Here is a 26,964-nt window from a genome sequence, read left to right on the forward strand (position 1 = left end):
CATAGGGGCCCAGCAGCTCACTCGCAGATACATCTGGCAATGGGCTGCTGGTGGTTACATTCATCAGACCATAGTCAGGGTTCTGCTGAACATGACAATGGGCCCATGACATCATGTCACACTGGGCCCCCAATACTGCAGTACTATTTAAAGCACATGCATTGGTGAAAGGCCATCTGAAATTAGTTCCCACTACAAACTAGGTTGTCATGAATAATTAACTCAAATTATCACCAGCAGTCATTGGTAGCATATTGGATTTTCCATGCACTATATGATTTACAGAATGATAATTAATAATATCGGTCAAGATGTGATAATATGATAACTGATTCCCTGTGACTCTAAGCAGTGGGGCCCCTGCAAAGTTAATGACCTATCCGGGCTGCCGTAGTAATGCAAGACCGTAGCACTCCTCCTCAATGAACGTTGGAAAGATGGCGACGGCATACGCACAAGCGAGAGTCAACTGTTCCGGCGGATAGAAAGTGCTCTAAAGAGACAAAAACCTGCCTCTTTTGCAAAGATTTAACGGTGCAAAGTCGGTCTGACATTGCTTAGACATGGTTTAGTCCATGCACGGCAAGGAACAAGAAGCCACTGCTTTGCTATGGAGCCTCCGGATCGTAACAAGCCCAGCAGGTATGCGAATTTGTTGAACAGGCACTACACCATCAGGACCTCGCACTTGCCAAATAGGGAGCTGAGCGTGACACTGCAGCGGGCGCTATGGGAGCGCTTGCGCATCGCTTAGAAATCCACTTCCTGTCAAATAGTGATACGCGTGCAGTTACTGCAACACTGGAGTTGCAAACTTTTTGGAGGAACATTTTTAGGCGTACTCTGTTGCAGATATTATCTTCTAGTCTGATTTTCAGTTGCTAGAGAGAAAAGAACAAAATGCTCACCAAATGATAAGGTAACATAACGAACAATTATCCACCGTGCAACATGTCAAACAAGCTAGCTAACGTCTAGCTACTTTAGCTGTCGCTTTCACTTTATTGTTCACCCGCAAGTTCACTCACAGAAACTGACCGCGCTGATGCTCGATACGTGTTGCAATGTGGGCTTGTATGGTCGACTTGGAAGAGTGTTTTCGATTTGTTTGAGTGTGCCAGACCATGCATTTCATAATAACGCCGAAGCGCAAACTTCGCTGGCTCTAGCTAGCATGTTGCTCCACTGTTATTGTTCACGTTAATCATCTAGCATGGTTTTGCGCTCGTGTTGTTGTCTCGCACCCCCTACTTGTGATATCGGGTGGTCGGTCGCGTTCAGTAAACACTTACTGCATTTGGAAAAAGCTAATTGAACACTTGGATGATTGTCCCACGTAGAGGTCTATAACTTTGTTGTCAAATATGTTGTGCAAAATAGATGTGCAGCAGCAAATGTCTCATCATGCTGCATGAATTCTTATTGTTTAGATGACAAGGTTACTGAACGAGACTTTTCTGCAATCTCGCTGGGGAATGCATACAGACAGACGGGTTTTTTTGTCATGTGTGCGCATCTCCTAATCGAAATGCGGCGTTGTTTGCCCCTGGGCGCTGGCGACAGACCCCCAGGAATCTGCTGTTATGTCTGCCCCTCTCCTCCCTTCTCCTCAACATGCAATGGTCTGTCTGCAGAGTGTATTTGAGGCCATTTATCACGTTGGATCAGCTCTGTTATCTGCTGTAATTTCTAGTTTTGAGTAGCAGCCGGTTGTTACTTCCTTGCAGCCTCAGTCCGAAGTGGACACACAAACAGCTTGCGTGATTGTGCAATACTTGTCCTGGTAAAGCAGTTACTGTCGGGCTTTGTTGCATAAAGAAAAAGACTGAGTCATGCTGTTGCTGGAAATGTGTGTCACAAGTTGTCGTGATTACAAGAGAGATTTATTTTCATGTTTATATCCGTGTGTGCTGTGTTCGCAAAGTTTTGGGTTAAAGGTAAAGCATGCGGAGAGCCCAACTCTGTGCCTTCCTTGGCAGTGTTGTACTAGTTAGCATGAACTGCCAATGAGCCTAAATGTAAAGTAAAGGAGAGGCCTTTAGTCGTTGTAACGGAGGGATCCTTACAGTATATCTGAGTTATGTGCTTGCTTGGCAAGTGAGGCCTATCACTAGCAAGTACAGAGGTCCATTGTCGATAATGTCTTGTTCTCAAAGCCGGTCTGAAGACATTGTGGCTTACAAGCATTCCAGGGATATCAGGATGTGGTGAACAGAAGGCAGTGGATAGCTGCCTGGAGCCACTCATGGGTAAAACTCATTAATGCCTTCATCTGCCAGGAGCACAGGCGGTAGAATACAGATGGACCGTCCTCTAGCATTTCCCAACTGCGTCCTGTCTCTGCCCACACCTGCTTTTAGAGAAAGTAGTGCTGCTCTCACATTCTGCCACGCTCATCTGCCATTTCAACATTTTAAACAAAAGGATTCTTTGTCACTACTAAAGCTAAGGCACTTGGTGTCACTTATGTGCTACTGGAGTAACATCATCGTCACAGAGAAGGAAAGAAAAGATGGCTAAGTTCTGCAGAGTAGCATCATGCTCGTCTCTTCAATTGGACATTTATGATTCGCGTGGCGCAACTGCAAGAAACTGAAACGCAAGTTGAAACTGACAAAGGTGTTACTTAAGACTCTCCAGTTTCAGATTACATTTCATAGGTGGAGCAGACTGCTGTCTGCACAGCACTTACGATGCAAGTGTCATTAGGTGAGAACATGCCATTACACCATTTACCTCACGCTGCCGCCCACACTCTGCAACCAGTGTCTTCATTTAGATACACTACATCATGTGACTTGTTTCGGTTAATGCCATGAGCTTCCACTGGTACTGTATGGTCTATGTCTTTTCTTAGACTGAGAGTTTTCCCTGGTGTCAAGTGATTTATAAGGCCAGATATATATAAAAAAGAAAGCACAGCAGTGTATTAGAAGTGCACTGTTTTTCTGATTCTTATGAATTATTATGTGGCTGTTTTCATGTAGTGTCATGCCTTGCAGAAGCTCAGTTGTGCAGCTCGTTACGTGTAGGAGTGGTTGAGAGGTCCACTCCTGTTATCATAATCTGTTCCAGAGAAGGGTGGGGTCAAGTACATCGTGTTCATTGTCTGAATCCTGTCATCAATTCTGCCTTTGATGCAAATTTGGATAGCTGCATCCTGTGTGTTTAGCAGGTATAGACAGGCAGAGCTCAGAGGTGCATACCCGTGCAAGTGTGGGGGGGTAATCAAAATCTGGATTCAGCCTACCGAGCGTCAGTCATGCCAGCATGACCTAATTGGTAGAGTGTGTGCTCTTACAAAAACCCCTGGCCTCCGTCTCCTCCTTTTCCTCTTTCTGAAAAAAAATCCCCCTGTAGTTTGGCCATTGTGAGCAAGTGTGCTCACCAACCAGCTGCGTGCTATTCAGCTGTGGGCCTCACGGGCCACGTGTCACAACTACACAATAGAGTGCCCCCCCTTCTGGTACAATGGTGTGGATGGCTGTGTCAAAGGTCAGCCCCCCCCCTGACTCTGGCAGCCCTTCATATAACTGCGTACAGAAAAGACTCTCGATTTTGTGCTGTTTATTATGCACTCAGTGTTTCTGCCTGGGGGCCGTAGCATTCCACTGGCCTTTATCGGCCCCCCCAATGAGCCATCAGATGAGCCATTGAGTCCAGCCAGACACCATCTGCAGTGATTATTCACCGGGGACAGCTTGAAGACCGTAGTGCCGCTGCTATGGATAACTGCAGGGCATTGCAGGCCTGTCATTTTCTCTGTGCCAGTCGGTTTTTAGGGAAAAAAGAGGAATTTGCACAGTCTTTACTGCAGCAAAACACAATCTGTGCTTGAAGTGTCTCATGGTAACCAAACAAAACAACCGGCAATGATGGCGTCATCGGTTCCGCTGTCATTCCTGAGTGATCCAGTCATGCTGTTCTGCGTAGAGTCTTTTTAAAACCTGGTCTCATTCCCTCTCACATGCATGTGCTATTTCTGTCTCCAGACACCGGATGGGTAGTTTACAAATGTGTGCACAATCTGATCATACCTTTTGATTGACACAGTAGGATGTTGATAGCGCAATCTTCTTCCTCTATGCAGGTTCTTGATACCTGTCTCGATTTTTGCATCGCAAAAGCAACGCAATCTGTCTGTTGTCGTTGTGCTAAACGCCTTTTTGCAACACACACACACGATTGCTTACTGTGCTTTCTTGTGCCTGCATACTGAGTTACCCATACAACACACTCATTAAGACACCAGTGTTCTTTTTCAAGCAAGAGTTAGCCTGTTCGTGTTACTGCAGTATGTATGTTCATGAAGTCGTCATTGCATCTGAGTTTTTAGTGCATTTGAAGTTGCAGGATTTTGCAGCAGGTGTCTGTGTGCCTCGTATTGAGTCACACAGCTGCTCCCTGGGGAGTCTGTGTGTGCATAGAGACAGATTCTGCAGTGGGGCAGATGGGCTATAGAAGTCAGGACTCTTCTCTATGTGGGCTGCTTGAAACGCTGAAGCCAGTGATTTCCAGATCAGCCCCCCTCCTTTGACACTCACTCCCCCAGCGAGTGTGCCCCTTTCAACTCCCTCTGCACAGATGCCAACAGGCGCGTGCTGGGGAATGCCTTTCACTCAGATGATCGATGGAAGGGACACATGGCGAAAAGCATATAGAATGCCCCCTCCTCCTCTTATCCTTATTCTTTTTGTTTTCGTTGGCGGGGTTAGACCTTTCAACCCGTCTCTCTAATCCTGTTAAAATCCCCTCAGAAAGGCATTAGGGAACAAAGCGGTGACATTCTAATCTGAAAAGGCTGCTCGCACTCTCGGTTTCTTTTCTTTTTTTCTTTTCTTTTCTGCCCAGAAGGAAGTGTTTCAAGTAGGGCTGGGCGATAAATCGATTTAATCGATTAATTCGAATGTGTGCTTTAAGGCGATGTGTTTTATTGAAAATCGAGAAAATCGCCCCCACTCCTCCCCCCCGTTGGGTTCCCGTAGTTGAGTGCGCGCGCATTGTTTACAAACGAAAACAATGGCGGCCAGCAGTGAAGCTCTCGTTCTTAAGAGAGGGAAGAATGTGTCTTCGGTGGTCTGGAAATGGTTCGGGTTCATGTCATCTGACACCGAACAAACAGCACCACGATGTAAGGTCTGTCTAAAAGCTATTGCTACAAAATCAAGCAGCACAACAAATTTAATGCAGCACCTCAAACAGAGGCATGCCGCCGAGTGGGAGAAGCGTTGCGCCCTGAGCAGGGAGCAGGACCGCGGGAGCACAAGCGATGCCGTCTTCCTGGCAAAAAATATTTAGAAAAAACATGCACTACTGTTTAATACTGTTGGTTATGTTGTGAATGCACTTGATTTTGTTTACATGCACTTATTTACTGTGCAAAATATGTTATGTTGATGTTAGATCAGATGTTGCACTTTTGAAAATGTGAATGTTAAAGGGTCACATACATTTTATTTCATGCTGTGTTTGTATCAGTGTATTCAGTTAGAAAAGCTTAGTGTAAAAAGTTACATTTGCACAGTTGTTTACAATGGAAGGCTACTATTTAATGCCATTTAATGTTATGTTTAATTTAATTTTATATTTAAATGATTCAGGGAAACAAAAGAGTGACCAAATACTTTTTGTATACTACAGGCACCTTTCTACAATGTTCAGGTTTTGTTTGCACTTTATTTTTATCAACCTACGAGGGAAAATCATCACAAAATAAAATAAAAAAATGTTTTCAACAGCTTCTGTCATCTGCAAAAATTTGTGGGGGAAAAAATCGATTTAAATCGTGAATCGGATTTTTTGTAAAAAAATCGGAGATTTTTTTTTTAGGCCATATCGCCCAGCCCTAGTTTCAAGTGATTATAGTGTTTCCTCTCTGCAGAACTAGGTGCGACATATTCTACTGTAGCCTTTCATAACCTCAAATTCACACTGAGAATGTTGTTAAGCGACCGTCTTCATTGTTGCTCCAGGTTTACTGTAAACGCATGTTATTTTGCATTAGTGCCGTGTGTGCATACGGTCTAACACATTCTACACACTGATGAGTGAGTCTCGGTGCTCCATGAATCTTGACTTGTGCAGCATGGTTGATGACTTGGCAGACTTTCACCCTCAGAGTTAATGAGGGCGACTATTCCTCCCTCCGCGGCTGAGCCAGTATGTTTACCTAGACCAAGAGAGGGTGCCAGCAGGGAACCCACAGCTTATTATCCTGCGTCTGGGCGGCCGTGGTCGTGCACAGAGCATTGCTGCTGCCGCACGTTTGGGAGGCAGCCAGCCAGGGTCCAGAGGACAAACGACTCGTCAGTCTGCGGAAGGTAGTGGCAGACATTCAGTCTGGTTGCAGTTTAGCGACCTGTTTGCCGCGGCATTAGAGGAGATTTGCTGCACTCTCTGTTATGAATACAAACAACCCAGCGCAGTTTGACCTTGCACACACATTCTGTTTGCTTTCGTCGTGATACGACTGAAATAGTTTCACAATACAAACCATCAGGCTTGCTGTTAACACCACCAGGTTACAGTGCTTATTGTAAAGATGCTAAGCTGCCTTGTGTCTACAGTTTGTTTGTTTTTGACACGTCGTCGTTGAATGCCGACAGGCAGGCGAAGCCAGTGGAAGATGCATCCCAACAGAACCCTGGATTGGATGACTCCTGGGACTCTCCCAGCGAGGAAGAGGAGGCTCTGTATGGCACTACACCTCCTTATACCTCCCGCCAGATGAAACGCATGTCGGGCAAACATCAACGAAACAGCCAGCTGAAGAGTGCTGGTCGGTCTCCCAACAAGGGTAAGTTAAATTATCTATTTGACTCCCGTAGATATGTAAAATAATACAAAAATATATATTTGACCTTGTTTTACATGTAGTTTTAACTTCATTGTGCTGACTGGGATGTTATTTCTGTGTTTTATGTCAGTGGACGGTACCCCACCTGTCCCTAAAGAGAGTCCCAAGCCGGCGGAGACCCCTGAGGAGCACAGCTACAAGCAGGGCAAGAAGCAGTGGGCCACGCTACGCTCCACGGAGAGAGACCACAAGAAGACTTTTGAAGGCTCCTTCATGCTGGACCCGCTCTCAAAGTCGAGCCCCTTTGGTGCCCTCAACATGGATCCCAGGAAGCATTACTTGAGCCTGGGCTGCAGCAGTTGCAAACTTCCCGTGTCTATGCCCCACATTGCCCGGACCCACCGCCAAACCTCGAGGACAGACTGTCCCGCCGACCGCCTCAAGTTCTTTGAAACTCTGCGTCTGCTGCTCAAGCTCACGTCTATGTCCTCCAAGAGGAAGGAGAAGGAGCAGAGAGGCCTGGAGAACATGGCCTTCATGGGCCACAACAACGAGGTCATCTGGTTGGAGCTGCAGGCGTGGCACGCCCGACGCACCACCGGCGACCAGGACCTTTTTCTTTTCACTGCCCGCCAGGCCATCCCCGACATCATCAAGGAGGTGCTGCAATTTAAGGTCAACTATGCCAGCCTGAGAGGGGCCCAGTGTTCAGGGTCTCAAGCAATCCAGGAGGGCTATCAGATTGTCCCAGATCTAGTCTGTGGAGAGGAGCGGGAGCCTGCTGTAGCGGTGACCAACCACTGTGGAGTAGACCCCTGGGGCTTCAGCGCCTACCCCTCACCGGCGATGAACGCAGCAGAGCCTCTGGGCTCCGGCGCTGATTGCAGGGAGCACCTTCAGCGCCAGCGGCTTGCGTTTGAGCAGGTCAAGCGGGTTATTGAGTTGCTGGAGTCCGTGGAAGCGTTGTACCCCTCTCTGCAGGCCCTGCAGAAGGAATATCAAAAGTATGCAGCGCGAGACTTCCAGGGCAGGGTGCAGGCGCTCTGTCTGTGGCTCAACATCACCCAGGACCTCAACCAGAAGCTGCGCGTCATGGCCACCGTTCTGGGCCTCCACGATCTATCCCGCATCGGGTGGCCCGTCTTCGAGATCCTTTCGCCTCGCAGCTCCCGCGGCACCGAAGAAGATGAGAACGAGGAAGACGAGGAGGATGACTCGACAGCCACTTTTACGGCGGAAAGCGATGGAGAGGACAGGGATGCTGAGGAGGAGGAGGAGGAGGAGGTGTTGGGATGTGTAGCAGAGGGAGAGTTGTCTCCCTCTTTTACTCCTAAATTTGCCCGCTTGTTGTCAGAAGAGGAGTTTCTCCCCGCTGCAACGGCAGGAAGTGCAGAGGCGATTGCGGGGGGAGGAGTGTTCCGCCCGACAGCCATTTACAGGCCGTTTGTGGATAAAGCTCTGAAACAGATGGGGCTGCGGAAACTGATCCTCCGACTGCACAAACTGATGGACCGCTCTCTGCAGAGGTCCAGAGCAGCGCTGCTCCGCCACACTCCTGAACTGGAGGTAAGGCTTTCATTTCTTTTGGTTACCATCATTTATTTATCCTCAATAAATGAAATCATTCCATAAATCATTATTACAGCCAATTCAATAACTGTTCAAACATCTATACTTCTATATAAGTGAGCAGGTAGACTTCTCTTTCTCACTAGCTCTGCGCTCACACACATGCACACTTCAGTGGAGAGCAAAAGCAGTCAAGCAGCTAATTGTAATGTTTGTAGTGCAAATGTTAGTTATTTAATTAGGCACTTGAGGAAAGGGCATTTGGAGCATAAAGAAGCCCGGGCCATAAACAACAGAGGATGTTTAAACACAAGCTCGTGAAAGAAAAACAGAGTTGAGAGGAGAGTACTGTCATTGAGTTTGTGGAGGTTCACATACTGTCCTCCACTTGCAAACTTACAGAGAGGAATGTGAATTTGAAATTTGAAAAGGCAGTATTATTTAGCCAACTGTTAACATACTAACCATGGCGCTCTGTAATACATGCTGAATTCCCTTCACGGGATCTTCCGCCCTCAGTTTGCAGACTTCCCAGACCCCATGCTGTACAGTGATTACCTGCCAGAGCTTTCCCGCCATGTGTCCTGCAGTTGTCCGGCTCACCCGGAGCTCGGCGCGGACCAGGTTTCCTGGGAGGATTTGCTGGACATGGACCTCCCGTCCTTCCGGCCGGCGTTCCTCGTGCTGTGCAGAGTCCTTCTCAACGTCATCCACGAATGCCTTAAACTGCGACTTGAACAGAGGCCTGCTGGAGAGCCCTCGCTGCTCAGTATCAAACAGGCAAGCAGCTGCTGACACACTAGATTATGAAATCAATGATTAAAGCTTGGTTCATTTGGTCTTAAAGAAAGAAATAGTGAGAATATCCAGAACCGTCCTTGAAGACGGTCGTACTACACGGGTCCGTCATATATTAGAGCTCATCTTAATGTTTTTACATGGTATTTGTGCTCCACAGTTGGTGCGTGAGTGTAAGGAGGTTCTTAAAGGTGGTCTTCTGATGAAGCAGTACTATCAGTTCATGCTGCGCGGCGTGGTGACTGATGCTCAGGGCTTGCAGACAAATGCCAATATTGACGAGTTTGAAGAGGACCTTCACAAGATGCTTATGGTAAGACTCCTAAATTTTCTTCAGTTCTTCAAATTACAGAGTTTAAATGTGAGTTGTGGTTATCTGATGTCTGTCGCTGTTTTTTGTAGGTCTACTTTGACTACATGCACAGTTGGATCCAGATGTTGCAGCAGCTGCCTCAGGCATCTCACAGCTTAAAGAACCTGTTGGAGGAGGAGTGGAACTTCACCAAAGTCATCACTCCTTACATCCGTGGAGGGGAGGCCCAGTCTGGGAAGCTTTTCTGGTCAGTCACATACCTGCAAAGCAAACTAGGATAAATGTAATTGTTGTTTTTTCAGTTAAATGATAGTTTCACAAGTTTGTGTTTGAGTTAAGGAGGAATGATGAAACCTGTTTCAATGATCATACAGGCACTTGGTTATTGTTTTAAGACTGTGAACGTGTCCTTTTGAGAGTGTTACTCATGGTTTATGTGAAGCTGAGGACTCTTCTGCTCGTTGCAGTGATATTGCCGGGATGCTGCTTAAATCCACTGGAGAGTTCCTTGAGGCCGGCTTGCAAAAGAGTGGTAATGAATTCTGGGAATGTGCAGATGACAGCACCGCCTCCGATGAGATCAGGCAAGGGGGATGATTTCTGTTTGTCACTGTGTTCATTTTTATTAAATTGTTTGGCCCAGTGGAGGTGTTTTCATTTCTGAACCTTTTTGATTCTTCAAGGCGGTCAGTCATCGAGACGAGTCGGTCACTGAAAGAGCTGTTTCACGAGGCCCGGGAGCGAGCGTCCAAGGCTCTGGGCTTTGCCAAAATGCTTCGCAAGGTGAGAGAAAGGAGTGGAGAGTTTTCACTCCCTTGAGATAGAACGCTACAACAGAACTGACTATGCAGTTAATCTGTGACCTAATCTTGCTCACCAAGGAACTGGGACTGTTTGTTCTGACACACACTTTGTTTGATTACCTCTGTGCAGGACTTAGAAGTCGCTGCAGTTTTCAGTTTCACTAACGGGGTGACTTGTCTCCTGGAGGCACTGAAGAAGGGAAACTATGTCAAGGTGCGGTTGCTTCTCTGTTACGTTTACAATATCTTTCTTTTCTGTTCTACGTTTAACCTCCTTCTTCTTCTTCTTTTCTCCAGGTTCAGATTCCAGGCTTGGAGGAGCTGCAAGTGTTTGTCCCCTGTGGCTTGATGGACCAGCGGCCTCTCATCCTGCAGCTTCTCAACGCCGCTGTCGGTAAAGACTGCTCCAAAGAGCCAGAGGAAATTCTAGACGAGGATGCCTACCTGCTGATGAGTAAACACGGAGCTGGAGACCCCACGACTGATTCTGACTGGACTCAGTGGGACGGAGAGCTGCTCAAGCTGGTCCCCCAGATGGAAACCGTTGACACTTTGAGAGCCATGACGGTTTGGGACATTTTTTATTTAAATCTCTGTGTATATCCATGTGTGTGTGTCCCCAGTGGTTACAAGCCTCCCATTGGTCCGATGTGCTTTCAGGTGGAGAACATACTCTTGATCGTGATGCAGTCGGCTCATCTGGTGGCCCAGCGAAAGGTCTTTCAGCAATCCATGGAGGATGTGCTCACTCTTAGCCGGGAGCAGACATCTAGTCAGCCTCTCATCGCGAGTGCTCTGGAGGAGCTCAAGGTACTTGCGTAACTACACGCTATCAGTTCTAAGCTGTTATAAACACTTCCTTTTTTTTAATGTGTCATTTTTAAGATTTGAATGCTTCCACTGATCGCTTCGACGTTTACAACATAACCTCTTTTTTTTAATCAGAAAATGTTAATAAAACTCTTCTCCGACCGCAGGATGAGGCGCTACAGCTGTGCATTAAGATCAGCACTGCCATCGACCGAGTGGAGTACATGTTCACCACAGAGTTCGAGGCAGAGGTGGAGGAGTCCGAGTCGGCCACTCTGCATCAGTACTACAGAGAGGCAATGATACAGGGCTACAACTTTGCCTTTGAGGTAACTGTAACACAGAAGCACATGCTTTAGATGCTACACATCTGTTGTTATGGGTGATATTTTGCAATGGGACAATACAGCTACATAAGGACTGAATTAATTGTGAAGTCATCAGATCGAGGGAAGTTGAGGCAGTAGTATTTAATATACTCCTGTGTGACTTTTTTTTTCTCCAAATATTTGCAGTACCACAAGGAGGTGGTGCGCCTGATGTCGGGGGAGTTCAGGCAGAGGATTGGGGAACGCTACATAACTTTCGCCCGTAAATGGATGACCTATGTCTTGACCAAGTGTGAGAGTGGCAGAGGCACCAAGCCCAGGTAAGGCCTTACCGTCTATCAATTGAGCGTATTCTTAAGTAGTTCACTTCGGCCTCTTTTCTTTTGCCCTCTGGTTCGGCACAGAGTCTGCCAGCTAGTGTGGCGTTCCTGAGGCAGCATTTAAGGGATTGAGTTTGGTGCTCAGTGAGGCGTATTGTAGCAAGAGAGTTAAAATGAGGCCCTCTGGTTTGGCATTAACCTTATTGATCAAAAAGACACGCTTCTGCTTTTAGCCAGAACAAGCTATCGTGGCAACAGTGTACAGAGTAAAGCCTGAAGGTTATTTTATGGAATTCAACTGCAGCACTAACATTTTGGAGACATAAATAAAAATAGACCCACTTGGCAGTGAGCAGGAGTCATCTTTGTTATATATTTAAAACTATTCCACCATATTACCTACTGTTACTGAGCGCCATGTGATGAGAACACAAGGAGCTACTTACCGTACATAATATAATCACAACTGTTAGACGTGTGATTAATACAATCAACTGACATGATTCTCAAACTAAAACATGCATCGGATTCATTTCATATTTGTGTATCAACCTGAAGTTTTGATGATTACCTGAATGTTGTGGAAAACGTGCTGATACACAGTCCAGTCCCGGTGTATCAGCACGGCACAGAGTGAAGCTTGGGGACGCACCGATCGACTGCCATGTTTAACCTACAGGTGGGCGACTCAGGGTTTTGACTTTCTTCAGGCTATCGAACCGGCCTTTATATCAGCATTGCCCGAGGATGACTTCCTGGTAATATTGCCCGTTTTCTTCTATATGTCGTTTTCTAAAAAATTGCACAACAAGCCTGGTTTGAATATGTTGTGTTTGTTATCTATTGACTGTGAACTTATCCGTCTTTCTTCAGAATCTACAAGCTCTGATGAATGAATGTATTGGACACGTGATTGGAAAACCTCATAGCCCAGTCACTGGCCTGTACATTGGTAAGGTGCTCCTCTGTGATACGTCTCTGGAGTTCAGGATCTATCTCAGCGTTTACATTCTGTTGCAAGTTTATAACTTGGGTGTCATGGGAACAAGCTGTTACATAAAACAGGCACAACTGTAACGTACCAACGAAGCGCAGACGTGACCTGAAGGTTGTTAGTCTGAGCCCTGATTACTCCGACTCCTTTGAGCAACTCGACGCTGTGAGGATGTAGGATGTGAGTGAAAAAAGAAGATGTTTGCTCAGCAAACATTTCCTGATGAAATAAAGATCGGGGGAAAAATAAGCGACACATAATAAAAACAGGCCAACTGCAGAATGTCACAGTCTTGTTCCTGCCATTTAAAACATTACTAAAGTAGTGTTTATAGAAATACAATGCTACAACAGGTGATGGAAAAGGTCTAAAGTCTGAGCAAACTAAGATATGTACCGTAGGCAACCAACTGCTACTAGAACTAAATGTCCTTCTTTGGCGTGGATGGAGTAAAGCAACACAATGAAGTGGTGACAGAACCGGACCACCGCGGTTGTAAAAACACGAGCACTTAGCCCCCCTCCAGCAGAATTAATGGTGGTACTTGTGATCTTTAATTTGTTGTAGATTTCTCCCAACCCATAAACAAAGTTTCCTTTTGTGGGCGGGGTGACCAAACGAAGCATTTGCTGTTTTTCTTTTCAGCTCCCAGGAATAGTCCTCGTCCTGTAAAGGTCCCTCGCTGCCACAGTGACCCACCAAACCCCAATCTGTTCATCTCTAATAACGAAGGTTTCAGGTAGGTGGTTTTAGTTTAGGTTTTTACAAGAGTCTGTGTGCGCACTGTGTTTTAATACTCTTTCCTGCATGGCTCATTATGCCTCATCAGCTCTGCTTTGTATGTGTACCGATGTCTTTGCACTGTAGTTGGTGAGCTTATGTGTGACGCAAGCTTCTCTGTGTTTTGTGTGTAAGCTCAGTGGTCCTTTTTAGTCTGTAGACTGTCTGAGTGAGTGTGCGTCTGTCCCTCAACCAGCCACCCAGTCACACACAAACATATCTCCACACTTCCCACTCAAGCCACCGTCCTTTCCCCAGGCAGACCCTCCTCAGTTTGCTTTTTCACCACACAGCTCTCGAAGTCTCCCCTGCGACCTCCGGAGCCAGCTGTTCCCCAACGGCCCTCGCCCAGTCCCTCAGGGCCCGGGGGAACACAGCCACACCAAAGCACCCAGCAGCAGCCCCAATGACGTCAGGTAGCTTTGCCCCCAAAGTTAACTGGTAGAAACTGCGGTCAAAACACAGTTGCAAAAACCAAAGCCATCATCACTGATTTTTACCATTAGGCTGCTGGAAATACTTTGTGTTCAAGTTTTGTAATATTTTATTTGCAGGACCTATAATAGTGAATTTCAAAAGGTATAAATAATGAAACGCTGTGCTTATGATCGTGCTTTAATGAAGTGATATATTTTATATTATGCTTGTTTTTATTCCATTATTAGGTTTTATAGATTTGATTTATATTTTTTATTGAAAGAATGCAGATTTTCTGCTTTTAGCCTTCTGATTGCATCTAAACGCGCACTCTACATTTGGATATTCAGACATGTTGGATTAACTGCCATCTCCACAGAGTCGGTCTCCCATTCTCTGTAAATTGAGCATTTCCTGGCTTTTTTTTTATATTTAGCATCAATCTTTGGTAGTTTTAGAGAAGTTTAAGTTTGTTTGCACAAAAAGGTTTGCTTTGTGGACTACAGGAACATTTTATTCAACTAAATAATGAGGCATTTCCCTTCACATTCTACCAGAAATGCAATTTTACTTGGAATTCAATGGATTTTTTTTAATGCATCGATGCTGCAATTACAGCATGGCTGTACAGATGTGAGCATTTCAATCACGATAGACTTGCTACAGCATAAAATAAGTGCATCGAAATAATACGCATGACATCGATGTAAGCTACAAAATAAAATCATTTAAATTCAAGAAAAACCTCAGATTACTGCTTATGAGGAGAAGCAGTTTTTTGAGCATTATAAGTGTTAATGTAGCTTTTACAACCCCGCTAAATTTGAACAAATCAGACAAATGGCTTTATATAAGTCTTGCTACTGATCAAAGGAAGAGAATGTGATTGTTATGCATGGTGTGAAGATGGGAAAAAAACCACGCGCTTCAATGACAGTGGGCTGTGATATTCTGCTTTTTAGTGCTATTAACATTAGTCTTGCTTTGATGCTGGTGATTCACTGCCATTAGATTGTGGGCTTTTTTTTGTGTGTGCTTTTGAAATCGGAACACTCTAGAGATCTAACCTTTACGTGCGTTTGAGCTGTATAATGACTCTGGTGCATGCTGAACTGTTAATGTTTTCCAAACTCATACTAAGAATCAGCTCAATCTTCTCTTTTTTTTCTCCTAAAAGGTCATAATGGTTTCATCATCTTTTATATATTGTCTTGAAACCCTAATACTGGTGCTGCAGCTTATAATCGTGTAGTATTTGACGGGTCTGAAACCTGCTTTCTGAACCAGTCGGTTGATTGGACCACCGTGTTTTTTTGCAGGGGATCCAGTTACCATGAAAATGACCGCTTGTCGTCTGTTGCAGCAGAGTTGCATTTCAAATCTCTGAGTCGCCACTCCAGCCCCACAGAGGACAGAGAAGGTGGGTGCATTCAGCGCTATGCATTATTTGAATCCACATGTGCATGTAAACGTTCTGATTGGCCGAATTTTCTCTTTTGGTTTCTTTCCCCAGAGCCGTCCTATCCTAAGGGAGACCCCAACAGCGCTGCTCGTCGAAGCTGGGAGCTCCGCACTTTCATCAGCCAGTCCAAGGGTGAGATTCTTAAGTGATGACGCGTGTTGGATCGACCAAAACATACAAAAGGGAAACTTTCCAACATGAAAAGAATAAATGATGAATCCTTTTTCCCGTCACCCCGTCTCAGACACCGCAGCACGGCAAAGCCCCATGGAGGCTGTCCGTCGCTCCATTCGCAAGTTTGAGGACAAACGGTACGCTGTGATGAAGCAGCGCAACATCATCGGCCAAGTGTGTCACACGCCCAAGTCCTACGACAACGTCATGCACGTCGGGCTCCGAAAGGTGACCTTCAAGTGGCAGAGGGGCAACAAGATAGGTACGGCTACCTGCTGACTGCATTGGTTATGAAGTGTGTCATGTAACGCACGTACAGGCTGTGATGCAGTGTTTTGTTTGTTTAACAGGTGAGGGCCAGTACGGGAAGGTGTACACCTGCATCAACGTTGACACGGGTGAACTAATGGCTATGAAGGAGGTATGTACAGCAAGACCAATTCAATAGTTAAAAAAACTAAATAAAACTGATCTGCAGGTAGCGTTAAGTCTTCTTTTTTAAACCAGATCCGATTCCAGCCAAACGATCACAAAACAATCAAGGAGACCGCAGATGAGCTGAAAATATTCGAAGGCATTAAACACCCGAACTTGGTGCGATACTTTGGAGTGGAGCTCCATCGGGTAAGATGCACACGTTTATTTTTGATCGGGGCGTCGCATGACGCACACTGATGCAGTTTGGTCTAACTTTTCACGCACTCACTCGTAGGAGGAGATGTACATCTTCATGGAGTACTGTGACGAGGGCACTCTGGAGGAGGTGTCCAGACTGGGGCTGCAGGAATATGTCATCAGGCTCTACAGTAAACAAATCACTACAGCCATCAATGTCCTCCATGAACACGGCATTGTCCACCGGGATATCAAGGGTCCGTTTCACACGCTCTTAGTTTCTTTTTCGTACTGGATATGCAGGAGATTGTGAGTGAACTGGGCATCCCTTTTCCCGCTGTTGATTCTCTGTTTTATGTGTTATTATTATAACAGGAGCCAACATCTTTTTGACATCATCTGGCCTTATTAAGCTCGGTGACTTTGGCTGTTCAGTCAAATTGAGGAACAACACTCACACCATGCCAGGGGAGGTGAACAGCACACTGGGAACAGCAGGTAAGAAATGATAGTGTGTCTGGATGCCACCACCAGGGGTCACTGTGGCGTGATATTTAATTTATTCTCTTTCACCAAATAGATGTCGACCCACATGCTGTGATTTATTACAAAAGTGTGTTCATATATGGGCGTGGTGTGTGTAACCCGGTCCTTAGCTTGTGTAGCGGATACAATGATCCTCATTTTAATATATTTGTTTGATGTGCATATTTAAATCAAACTTATTTCCCATCAATCACATGTAATTATATTTCTTAAACCTGTATCGTGTCTCTGATGAATACATTCTAGTGTTTAATAACTTGTTTTATGTCTAAATCAGCATACATGGCCCCTGAAGTCATCACCAGAGCAAAGGGGGAAGGTCATGGACGGGCGGCGGACATCTGGAGTTTGGGCTGCGTTCTCATTGAGATGGTGACTGGAAAGGTAAGGAGTGATAGTGCATCATGTATGTTGACCTAGTCACACCGGCTTGTAATTTTCCTATGCTGCAAGTATACCATGATGCAAGTAAGAGGGGCGGAAATACTTGTATTATTTTGGCTGTTGGACTCTGTTACTCGGCTCACCCACAACAAGTTTTGTCCACATGCTTTAATTTATTTCCCCCTTTCTTACCACTACAAGAAATTCACTGAACCAAAAACAGCCAGAGGCGATGATGTCACGTTCTCCCTTTTGTCTCAACCTGCAGAGGCCCTGGCACGAGTATGAGCACAACTTCCAGATCATGTACAAAGTGGGCATGGGCCATAAACCCCCCATCCCGGAGAAGCTGAGCACAGAAGGGAAGGACTATCTCGGTCACTGTCTGGAGAGCGAACCCAAACGCCGCTGGACAGCTAGCATGCTGCTAGACCACCCGTTTGTCAAGGTGAGACGCTGCGAGGGCATACATCTTAAAGGAGTCCTGCTTCATGTTGCAACTGCCAGACTGAAACCCAATGTAATGACAAAACAGCTAACAACCGTCATGGCTTGTCATCCACAAGGGCCCATTACAGCGTTTATCTTTTGTCCGTTTCAGGTTTGTACGGATGAAGAGTGAACGGACCTCCTCTGCGACTTTTACAAATGAAAGCACTACTGTACATGCTGTTGGCAAGAGACAAAAAAAGAACCGTGGACGCGGGGAAGAGGAAGTTACGGCTGAAGGCACATGGAGTTAAACTGAGGAACTAATACGATATCATTTCAGAGGACGACTGGACCTATGGAGTTTAGGGTTGTCTTCATGTACCCATGGACTGGGGGGGAGGAGGGGGGGGGATGGGACTGTACATACTGTAAGAATAGGATTGGCTTTAATTCTTGTATAAACAAAATTGTAAAGTTAAAGTAACTATTACCACATTTGTTGTCCTCACTGGTGAAAAGACCTCTCAAAAAGCAATGAGGGATACCTTCTTCTTTTTAACAAATGGGGAAGGGATGGGGGGGGGGGCAATATCTATGGCACTTTTAAACTGTTTACCCGAGGGACTGTTGAGTGGAGGAGGGAGGAATCGTAGCCCTTTGAGGCTGAAGGTGTGGTAAGTCTCACTGAATGGAAAGAGAGGCTGGTTTACCTTTTAATGAAATGAACACCATCCAAATATCCAAATTAATTTATCCATTGTTATTTGGCAAGCGCGGGCACGAGGAAGGATTTTCTTTTTTTTAATGTAGTTTTCTTTGCCTTGGCTGAGGAGTCGATGTCAAGTTGGAGCGATGTTCAAGTCTACTGGTCGCCGGTAACGAGCTGTTCATGTGACTGGAGCGTAGCCAACTGAGAGGAGAGCCGGGGCCTGCTCTCTCTCTCCTGCTGCTGCACACACAACATCCACGTAACCAAACAGACACTGACACTCACCACAACTTCTGGTCCTCTGCTGCTCTGTCAGTGTTTGCTATGTACAAACAATATCAATAAACCAATCGTTTTGTTTTTTTTAATGAAATTAGTTTGTGTTCTTCCACCATACAAAACATTGTATTATTGGTATTACACACGACTAATATAGGAAGGTAGTTCCGCTTTGATACAACAGTCACTGCATTGGAACTCTTACTGTCCAGTTTCATGATCTGACATCTGAGCAGGTACGCAATTATGAAAGTTTGCTAACTTTACAGGTGATTTATCAATTTGTAATCACATTTTAGCAAAAAAGTAATTCCACCCATTCAATCAAATGTTATCTTTTTCTTAAATCAAATTAGTTAACTATCTCTTTGAAAGTGTTAATGTTTCAAAACATACCTCCAGATAACATTTCTTTAAATTTTGCATTAAATGACATTTGTTGGTTACTGAGGACCAATAGATTCTATTTTTTTTGGTCACCGCCATTTAATGTAAGAATACTTGCAATAGCATGCAGTTGAATAGTGTTCACTCAACAGCAGGTTAAGTCTTGTAAAATGGATTATTGCACATTTATTTCATTTTACTAAATGTTGCGCTGCCCGGTATAAAATTGATTTGATGATTGCACCAATGTTTTGAGAAAAAAACTAAAAGAAATGTCTTTAATCACACAAATATTCATAGATGGCCCACATAATGAAGGCCAAGAGATGAGTCTGTTGAATATTAATTCCAGTTTGAGTGACCAGGGAAAAGATTTTTGTCGACTGTATTCAAATAATTACACTCAATGCGTTAAGATGAAACTATGCTGTCTGCATTGTGCTTTGTAGAGAAATGTTTGCACTTGTGGGACCAGTCCCGTCAGACATGTCAGACCTGTCAAACTTTCGGCTGCCTGCAGCTTGCAAATGAGTAACTGTGCAAAGTAGCAGCTTTTAGTAGGACAGGAGTGTTTAGTTATTGTTCAGAGGAATTATTCCCATAGTTTGAGCCTCTGTCAATCTCAGTCTGGCCAATCATCCAGCGAACTGCCAGTGAAGCTGTGAAGGAAAGATTTAGAAAGGGCACATTTAGAATATATGAGCGAGTCAAAAATAAGTTGTTGAAGCTAAGGGTTAATAACAATGTCTAGATTAAATCCAAAATTGTGTTCCAATTTAAAGGAACAGCGTGTAACCTTGAGTGTGATTCATTGGCAGGAATGGAATATAATAAGCAAAACTATATAATGACCTGAAACTAAGAATTGTTATGTTTTAATTTAGCTGAGAAAAAGCAGATTTTATCTACATAAGTAGTGCGTCCTCTTCCACGGAGTCCGCCATGTTGCACTGCCATGTTTCTACAGCAGCCCAGAACGGAAATCATATCTCTATTTAACATCTCAGACTTATTCAGATGGATGAATGCTTAACTTTGCTGAGTGAGCACATGCCTGAATGCTGTTAGGGACATGCTCCTGATGAATCATGTTTTCCAAAAAAGGGGACTTACATTAGAAGTGTCAAATCTGCTGCTTTAGGGGAACTTATGGACAAAAGGGAGCTGGTTAAATTGAGGGAAGGCCCTTCATGACCATTTCAGGATGACTTCACCTTGGACATGAATGCATATAACCAACCTGAGGCGCAGAGAGCCACGGAGGCTATGATGGTCATCATCGATCCAGAGCTGATCAGTTCAGCGAGTAGCAGGCCAAGTGGGTAGAGGAGCAAGCAGGCCCAGAACAGCCAGTTGATCAAGGCCCAGGGTCGGCGTGGAGTGCTCACTATGGGGCCAGGGAAGCGCCCTGTTTGGGTGTAGTGCTCCTGAAAGCTGTCCTGTTGACACATTAATGCAAACAACTCAGTACCAAAGTCCTGAACAAAAGCCAATTTTATTATTTCTGCCATGTTTACTACTATTAGTAGTGATAATTGCCAAGATGACGTTAGATAAATAAGTTTAATTTAATCGATTTAACTAAATGTTGCTTTCTCTAGAACGTGGTAGAAGCCAAAATGTAACCGTCATGTTTCAGGGGCTAAAAGGCTGAACTTCCACGTTCAACACACTCTTACCTTTTCCTGGTAGAGTTTATGGAGCCAAGATGCACACTCTACCTCATCTTCTGGGATCAACTCCAGAGGGATCCTCCTGCAAAGAAGAGGAAGTCAGATCATTGAGGTAAACAATGATCATCGACGGATTACCGCATGGGCAAAGTGGGCACGTGCCCAGGGCCCTGAGATTTAAAAAAAAATGTTTTATGTAAAGTATTTTTGTATAGAAAATCGAGTAAATGTGATTTCGAAAATGTTTGAATGTTTTATAAATTAACTGATGAAATAACAAATGCCGTCGGCCTCGTGACGTAGGGCCGTAGGTCAAATGTAAATCTTGCTGTCAACATGGAGGAGCGAGCCTAAACGCAAAGAAAGGAAAAGAAGAGAAAGATGTCGCTTTGGTACTACAAATACCCTCTGTTTCACATTTTCACAGCAACTGCGAGAGAGAACAGTATTTTTCATAAATGTCCAGGATCAAAAATGAACTATAAGGATGACATAGAAACGCCTCAACATGCCGGCACTCATGGTAATTGAATCGGATCTCGTCCGGGTGTTGAGCTTCGACGACCTAAACAATTACTTTTCTTCAAAGAAGTCCAGAAGAAAGATGGTGTTTAGGTAGGAAGGTATTCTTCACTGCGTTTTTGTGTGGTCGTATATATGGCTCTTTACCATAGACCGTATAGAGCTCTGTACTTAATACCATGTTCATTTATGTATTCTTTCACGGTTTGTTGTTGATAAGGATAAATACTGTGCTGCACATGGCATGTAGAGAAGGAAACGGGAAGCAGTTTAACAAGTCAAGATAAGAAATATAATTTCAAAGTACTCGTCATATTTTATGATGTCATCACCTTAAAACATTGGACTGTTGAACATGGTGGATGTTTTGCGAAATCGTGATGCCTCTACACAGCAAAGCCCGGGTTATCAGGAGTTAGAACAAGTCTCGCATAAGGTTGTACCTGTTAAACAGACATGCTTCTGTGGTCAAAAACCCTCTGTTGCACTGACGTGTACGGTTGGGCACACACACACACACACACACACACACCCAGGCGTGCTTCTCGGTTCATGAGAAGTGCAAGGCTGAGCCAGCAAGCTCACACAAAGAACGAAGATGGAGGCTTAGAATTGCCCGGGAGATGAAGGGGGCAGATTGCACTTACGATTCATCCGGGATGCCGGGGGCAGAGGCACCCGAACACGTTTTGGCCATTAAAGTAGTTAATCATTATTCTAGAGAATAGTAGAGACTTCCAGACAAAGTCACAAGACCGCGTCAGCAGTTCTAGGAAGTTGGTAGGGCGTTAAGGTCATTAGTTAGGCCCCGGGGTACACATAAATAAACATACCCTTGACAGTAAGGTCACTAAAAATGCTGATGGGTTCATATAAAGACAAAAGCATACCCGGGTTTCAAAGATCTCGCTGGAGTAAGGGTTTTTGTGTAATCAATCAAGTAATGTTTGAAATTCTGTTTGAAGATATGTTTGATGTGATGTGTAAAAATCCGTTTGAAGTCAGAGATCTGAGCCCCGGACGAGTATAAATAGGGGCAGTTTGAAACAGCAGAGGAGGTGTGTGGGGGAAACCAGAGAGCGGTGTTGGTTGATGGTTAAACGTTTCTCAGTAGATTGAACTCTGTCTGTAAACTACTCTGAAGGGGTTTTTGAATACGTAGGTGATTTTTCCGTATATTTTTCAGTTAACAATTTTTTTCTCTGTATTTTGGACCAAGAGATTATACTTTGATTTGAATACAAATAAATAAATAACGAATTAGTATTTTCGATCGACTCCATTTCTTCAAATTTCCAGAGAAGCCATAAGGAAGTGGTCACACCTCGTCGGACCTTCCTCAGCCCCTGAGATGAGTTTGAGCGCCATCCAGCACGGCACACTACTGATTGCATTCTTGATATGCTCCAAACACACTGATACTTATTCAAATTACTTTTGCTCTAGTTTAAGAGAGGACACCCGGGAGAGACCCGCTTGCATTTGAAAGAGCTTTATATCTGTTTGGGCTCTCAAGCAGGATCTTATCAATTACGAAAGGATTAAGAAAAATCTAAACAAAAGTAAATAAAAGAGACAAGTAAATACGGGACTCTTATAAAACCAAAGGCTAGTCGGAGCGACGGACTACACTGTCCATGTGAGTTACTGCGGATCGATTCAGATAAGACAGCAAGCCAGCCTTCGACCGGGCTGGTTGTCGGCAATTAAAGAATATTCGGTACAAGACTAGAGCCCGGTAAAGGTCACTCTTAGAGTAAAGCAGTGCGCGAGGCAAAACAGGGAGAAGAATTCGGGAACCCTTCTTCCCCAATATCTCCCGCAAGGTCAGGTGTGAAAATCATATAGGGAACGAATTAAAAAGCGTGTCACCAGGGGTACACACAGGGAGGGGCCGACTCCTCCGGGCACGAGTCACGTGGAGTCGTGGTCCCTCTGGTGGATCGCAAGGGTTGATCTATCGCCGGCAGAAACTCCTGCCTTCTGCGCATCAATGTTGGCACGGAGCTAAATCTACTCAAACTTTTGTGCGTTTCACACGAAAGGCCTCCTATTTGCTTATTACTAATTATTTACAGATAAATTGAAAACATTTACATAAGGAATCTAGTTTTAATAACTGAAATATAAATAATAATTTAAAATAAAATGAATTAATTAATTTTTCAATTTTTTTTTTTTTATCGAATAAAATAATTAAAAATCGTGAGGGGTCACCCCCCATATCACGTAACAGGACAAATTATGATTTTTTGTTCCTGTGGTGATATAAATGTAATTTATGAAGCGGTTATTGCTGCTAGACTATCCCTTTGCATGCTTCTGAAACTGTTGTTTTTGAAAAGCTAAACACCAACAAAATATGGCCTGAAGCAGAATATTTCATTAGATGAAATATGTTGTGAATTTTGTAAATGATTACATCTATCTTTTTCTCAATAAACTTGGACTTTTGGACCGAGTTAACTGACTGAGCGCCGCACCGTGTACGTGAGAAAGATTGAGGCGATAACACGCAATGTTTTTGTAAGTTATAAATAATAATAACTTGAATGCAAACGTTATGAATGAAGCTTCGAGCTATTCAGTATTGCCGTAACGGCGTGTGGTTTTGGGTTGCTTTTCCGTGTAATATTTTCTTGTCCAGTGGTCATGATAATCCGTCCACGACAAACGATTACACCAATAAATAGGAAATGAAATGTAGCAAAGCCTTTCTCTGTACCTCACATATAAATCTGCGTGATATTTCTTCCCATTAAGAATTCCAAGCAAGGTTGGCACTTCATTGTTTCTGAAGTTCAGAGTGCAATCATAAACTGCTGCAGCTACAGGAGACAAAACAGCAACAGTTAACTGTACATCAACACACAGTATCTGAGATTTACTGGTGGCCATATTTAAACACTTCATTAACGATGTACACTCACCGGTTCCTCTGAGGTTTTGGACAGTTATCCCGAATCCTTTGGTCCTGGGCAGGAGATGATACTTCAGTTTGGGTAAACCTTTGCTCTCAGCCACATGCATGCTGATCTGGTGTTTCTTTGGTGTGAAGCGTGTTCCTTCACAGAAAAGCAAGAACTACCCCCCGAGGAAAGTTGTTATTAATACCATTACTCAAAATATCTCCATAATAAATTCCACAGACCGAAACGTACCCAGAAGTTTTCTGGGTAATCCCACAAGTTCTGAAGGCTGTGAGCCACCGTCCTTCGGTCCTCCTCCCACTTCCTCTTGCAGAAAACTATCTCCAGGAAGTACCACATCCAGCCAACAACAGGTATATAACTCAACTCTTTTTTGACTAACGCTTTTGAGCTCTGGAAGAAGATGAAAAGGTAAAGCCTGTTAAAAGGACAGTTCGGATGTTTTTTGCCATACCACCATAGGTAATACAATGATGATAAGTACATTATACAACCCCACTTAAAAAAAATGTAAACTTCTCCCCGAAGGAATTGAAGAGTAGCTCTAAAAAACAAAACAAAACACAAACTTTGGGGATACTTTCTCTTACCCCAAGAACTCCGAATCTGTCACAGATGGTCCAGCCACACAGGAAGTCAATATCATAGCGGTGATTGAGAACCACAATTGCATTCTCCTTTCCATACAGTGGATAACTCTTCGGGTCTGTGTAGAGTGTGCATTCTGTCCCAGACCACCAATCCAGGACAGCTACCATCTCTGAGGACCATTAGGACACAATGACGTGGTAAAGTCCATATTATGTGAATAAGGATACATTACATTTGTGATGTGATTAATAATTCCACTGCGTAAATGCAACAAAGTTACCACTGAAAGGACAGATTTTTTTCCTTCCAGCAGCAGAACAAAACAGCTGACATCGGCATCATCTGTGTGCGGTAGAGAGTAAGAACGGTACTTACGGCTGCTGATGCAGTAACCCAGTCTGATGTTGACCCTGCGTGCCAGCTGCTTACTGACCAGCCACAGAGGTGAAGTGCAGATCTGCAACAGGTTGACAATGAGGCCGCTGACCAGGAACACATAGCAGATGATCAGGTAGCACAATAACTGGGATTTCAGCAGCTTCAGGAGGCCCATTGTTCTGTAAAAATGACCCAACTTGAATTAAAATGCAACCACTTCATGTGACACATCAGACACATTTCATCATCCAGAGATATCAGCTAGATCTGTCCCAGGCTGTGACTGCAACTGTTCTCACAGCACCCAGCCCACTCTGACATAAAGGTTCCCTTTGACTGGACTTTCTCGATTCAACGGCTGAATGGAGCCTTTGAGCTGGACTGTGCATAAACGGCCTATCTCAGGGCAAAAAAATCAGTGACCTTTTCAGGGATATGGAGCACTGTATCATCAATTATTCTTAGCCCAACCCATAGCTGTTGTTTTGTTACAGCACTTCCTGAAAGTCATGGCAATATAAATTTATATACATGTGCCGTGTTGTTGGATCAATGTGTTCTGAAAGGTCAGGGCAATCGTATCTTATCTTATAAGTATGTTCCTATTATCACACACACACACACGCGCGCGCACACACACGCACACGCACACACACACGCCTACACACACACACACACACACACACACACACACACACACACACACACACACACACACACACACACACACACACACACACATACACACACACACACACACACACACACACTCTCTTATTATTACTCATCCAATAACATTGAAAATCTTCCAGCAGCATTTACATAAAGGTTGTGAGATGAGGTGGAAAAAACCCAGAACTGCATTTGATAAAGGTCAAGTTATTACTCACCCAAAGTTGAACAGAAACACACCTTAACTTCTTCTGAAACAGGTGACATTTACCTTGATCAGACAGCTGTCCCGCCTCAGAGACCTTCAACCTTTTAACAATGACAAATAAGAAATATACAGTCTTCAATGTATGTCCATGCCACTGAGTTAAACTTTTCCTCTTCTTTTTTTTTCAGATTTCAGTGAAGATTCATTCAACATGTGGACTCGCCAGCCGACCTACAGTGGACAGAAAACTTCCCTGCACAAGGAACCGCACCCATCTGAAAAGCACGCCTGCACCGGAGGACGTGATCGTCTGTACTTTGCGAGACAAATCAAAATATTATGGAGAAACCATCAGTTCTTCACGGCATTTTATTCTATTTTGCGCGTCACTTTAAAAAAAATAATGCATGTGTGTGCACAAAAAAAAAGCCGCAATATGTGAACTGCCTCATAGGCGAATGTATAGACATCACATCTGCACCACAGTAGCGTATTTGTCACCAATTAGCCACTAAAGCATTCACTTAATCCGATGATAGCAGAAATACATTTTGCTTGTGGGTGATTAGACCAAAGTAAACCTTTAAAACACAAACTGCTTTTCATCAGTACCCCAAAGTCTTGCAACATTTGCATTTACACTGTCGTTTCTGGTTGCCACCAACTGGGACTGAGTGAGCCCTCTGTTGGTTTTTCCTTCCTCTCTGCGTTGCCTTTATTTGGTAACAGGAAACGCACGAGGAGGCTGTCAAACTGAAAGTGGTGCTCATGCGCAGTGGGCTACTCAGAATCAGAATCAACTTGTACAGTAAAGTATGTGTCCACGCCTATGGTGCACAAACGAGGAATGCGACTCCGAAGCACATTCATAAAGCACGTTGTTCAAAAATGTAACATAGTGTCATTGTAAAACAAAATAAAGCTAAATAATGTCTGAGCAACAAAGTCTTATATTTATATTTCTAAAATATCTTGACAACATGCCACCACTCTAACCACCACTGTGTGGTAGACTAGCATCGCTCCTGTGCAGTTTCTTATATATTTAGGATACTTTTCCAGGGCAGCTTTGT

The 26,964-nt window shown here is 44.3% G+C and overlaps 2 protein-coding genes across 5 annotated transcripts; one reads left to right on the forward strand and one right to left on the reverse strand.

Moving 5' to 3' along the window:
- Positions 1-464: 464 nt before the first annotated feature.
- On the forward strand, positions 465-17,925 carry map3k4 (mitogen-activated protein kinase kinase kinase 4). 4 transcript variants are annotated; one of them, XM_079280000.1, is made up of 27 exons: positions 465-642; positions 6,606-6,796; positions 6,927-8,362; positions 8,885-9,145; positions 9,324-9,476; positions 9,566-9,723; positions 9,944-10,060; positions 10,160-10,259; positions 10,410-10,493; positions 10,577-10,846; positions 10,940-11,089; positions 11,257-11,418; positions 11,605-11,738; positions 12,418-12,496; positions 12,612-12,690; positions 13,378-13,471; positions 13,806-13,928; positions 15,249-15,349; positions 15,443-15,523; positions 15,636-15,827; positions 15,916-15,986; positions 16,073-16,189; positions 16,278-16,437; positions 16,556-16,678; positions 17,004-17,110; positions 17,379-17,558; positions 17,712-17,925. In XM_079280000.1, the coding sequence occupies exons 1-27, from the start codon at positions 611-613 to the stop codon at positions 17,730-17,732; spliced, it is 4,776 nt and encodes a 1,591-aa protein (XP_079136126.1). In that variant the 5' UTR covers positions 465-610; the 3' UTR covers positions 17,733-17,925. The 4 variants fall into 4 exon arrangements, with proteins under 4 accessions (XP_079136126.1, XP_079136128.1, XP_079136127.1 ...); XM_079280001.1 differs by lacking the exon at positions 465-642 and adding an exon at positions 780-919; XM_079280003.1 differs by lacking the exon at positions 465-642 and adding an exon at positions 6,211-6,320.
- Positions 17,926-18,679: 754 nt separating this feature from the next.
- On the reverse strand, positions 18,680-26,049 carry agpat4 (1-acylglycerol-3-phosphate O-acyltransferase 4 (lysophosphatidic acid acyltransferase, delta)). The gene is made up of 9 exons (XM_079279755.1): positions 25,955-26,049; positions 25,009-25,190; positions 24,633-24,802; positions 24,274-24,435; positions 24,043-24,196; positions 23,838-23,940; positions 20,597-20,672; positions 20,158-20,356; positions 18,680-19,576 (listed from the first exon to the last, which is right to left on the reverse strand). Exons 2-9 carry the CDS (start codon positions 25,184-25,186, stop codon positions 19,494-19,496), a joined length of 1,125 nt encoding a protein of 374 aa, XP_079135881.1. The 5' UTR covers positions 25,187-25,190; positions 25,955-26,049; the 3' UTR covers positions 18,680-19,493.
- Positions 26,050-26,964: the final 915 nt, after the last annotated feature.

The sequence above is a fragment of the Melanostigma gelatinosum genome (genome assembly GCF_949748355.1).
Source record: "Melanostigma gelatinosum genome assembly, chromosome: 12".
NCBI classification, from domain to species: domain Eukaryota; kingdom Metazoa; phylum Chordata; class Actinopteri; order Perciformes; family Zoarcidae; genus Melanostigma; species Melanostigma gelatinosum.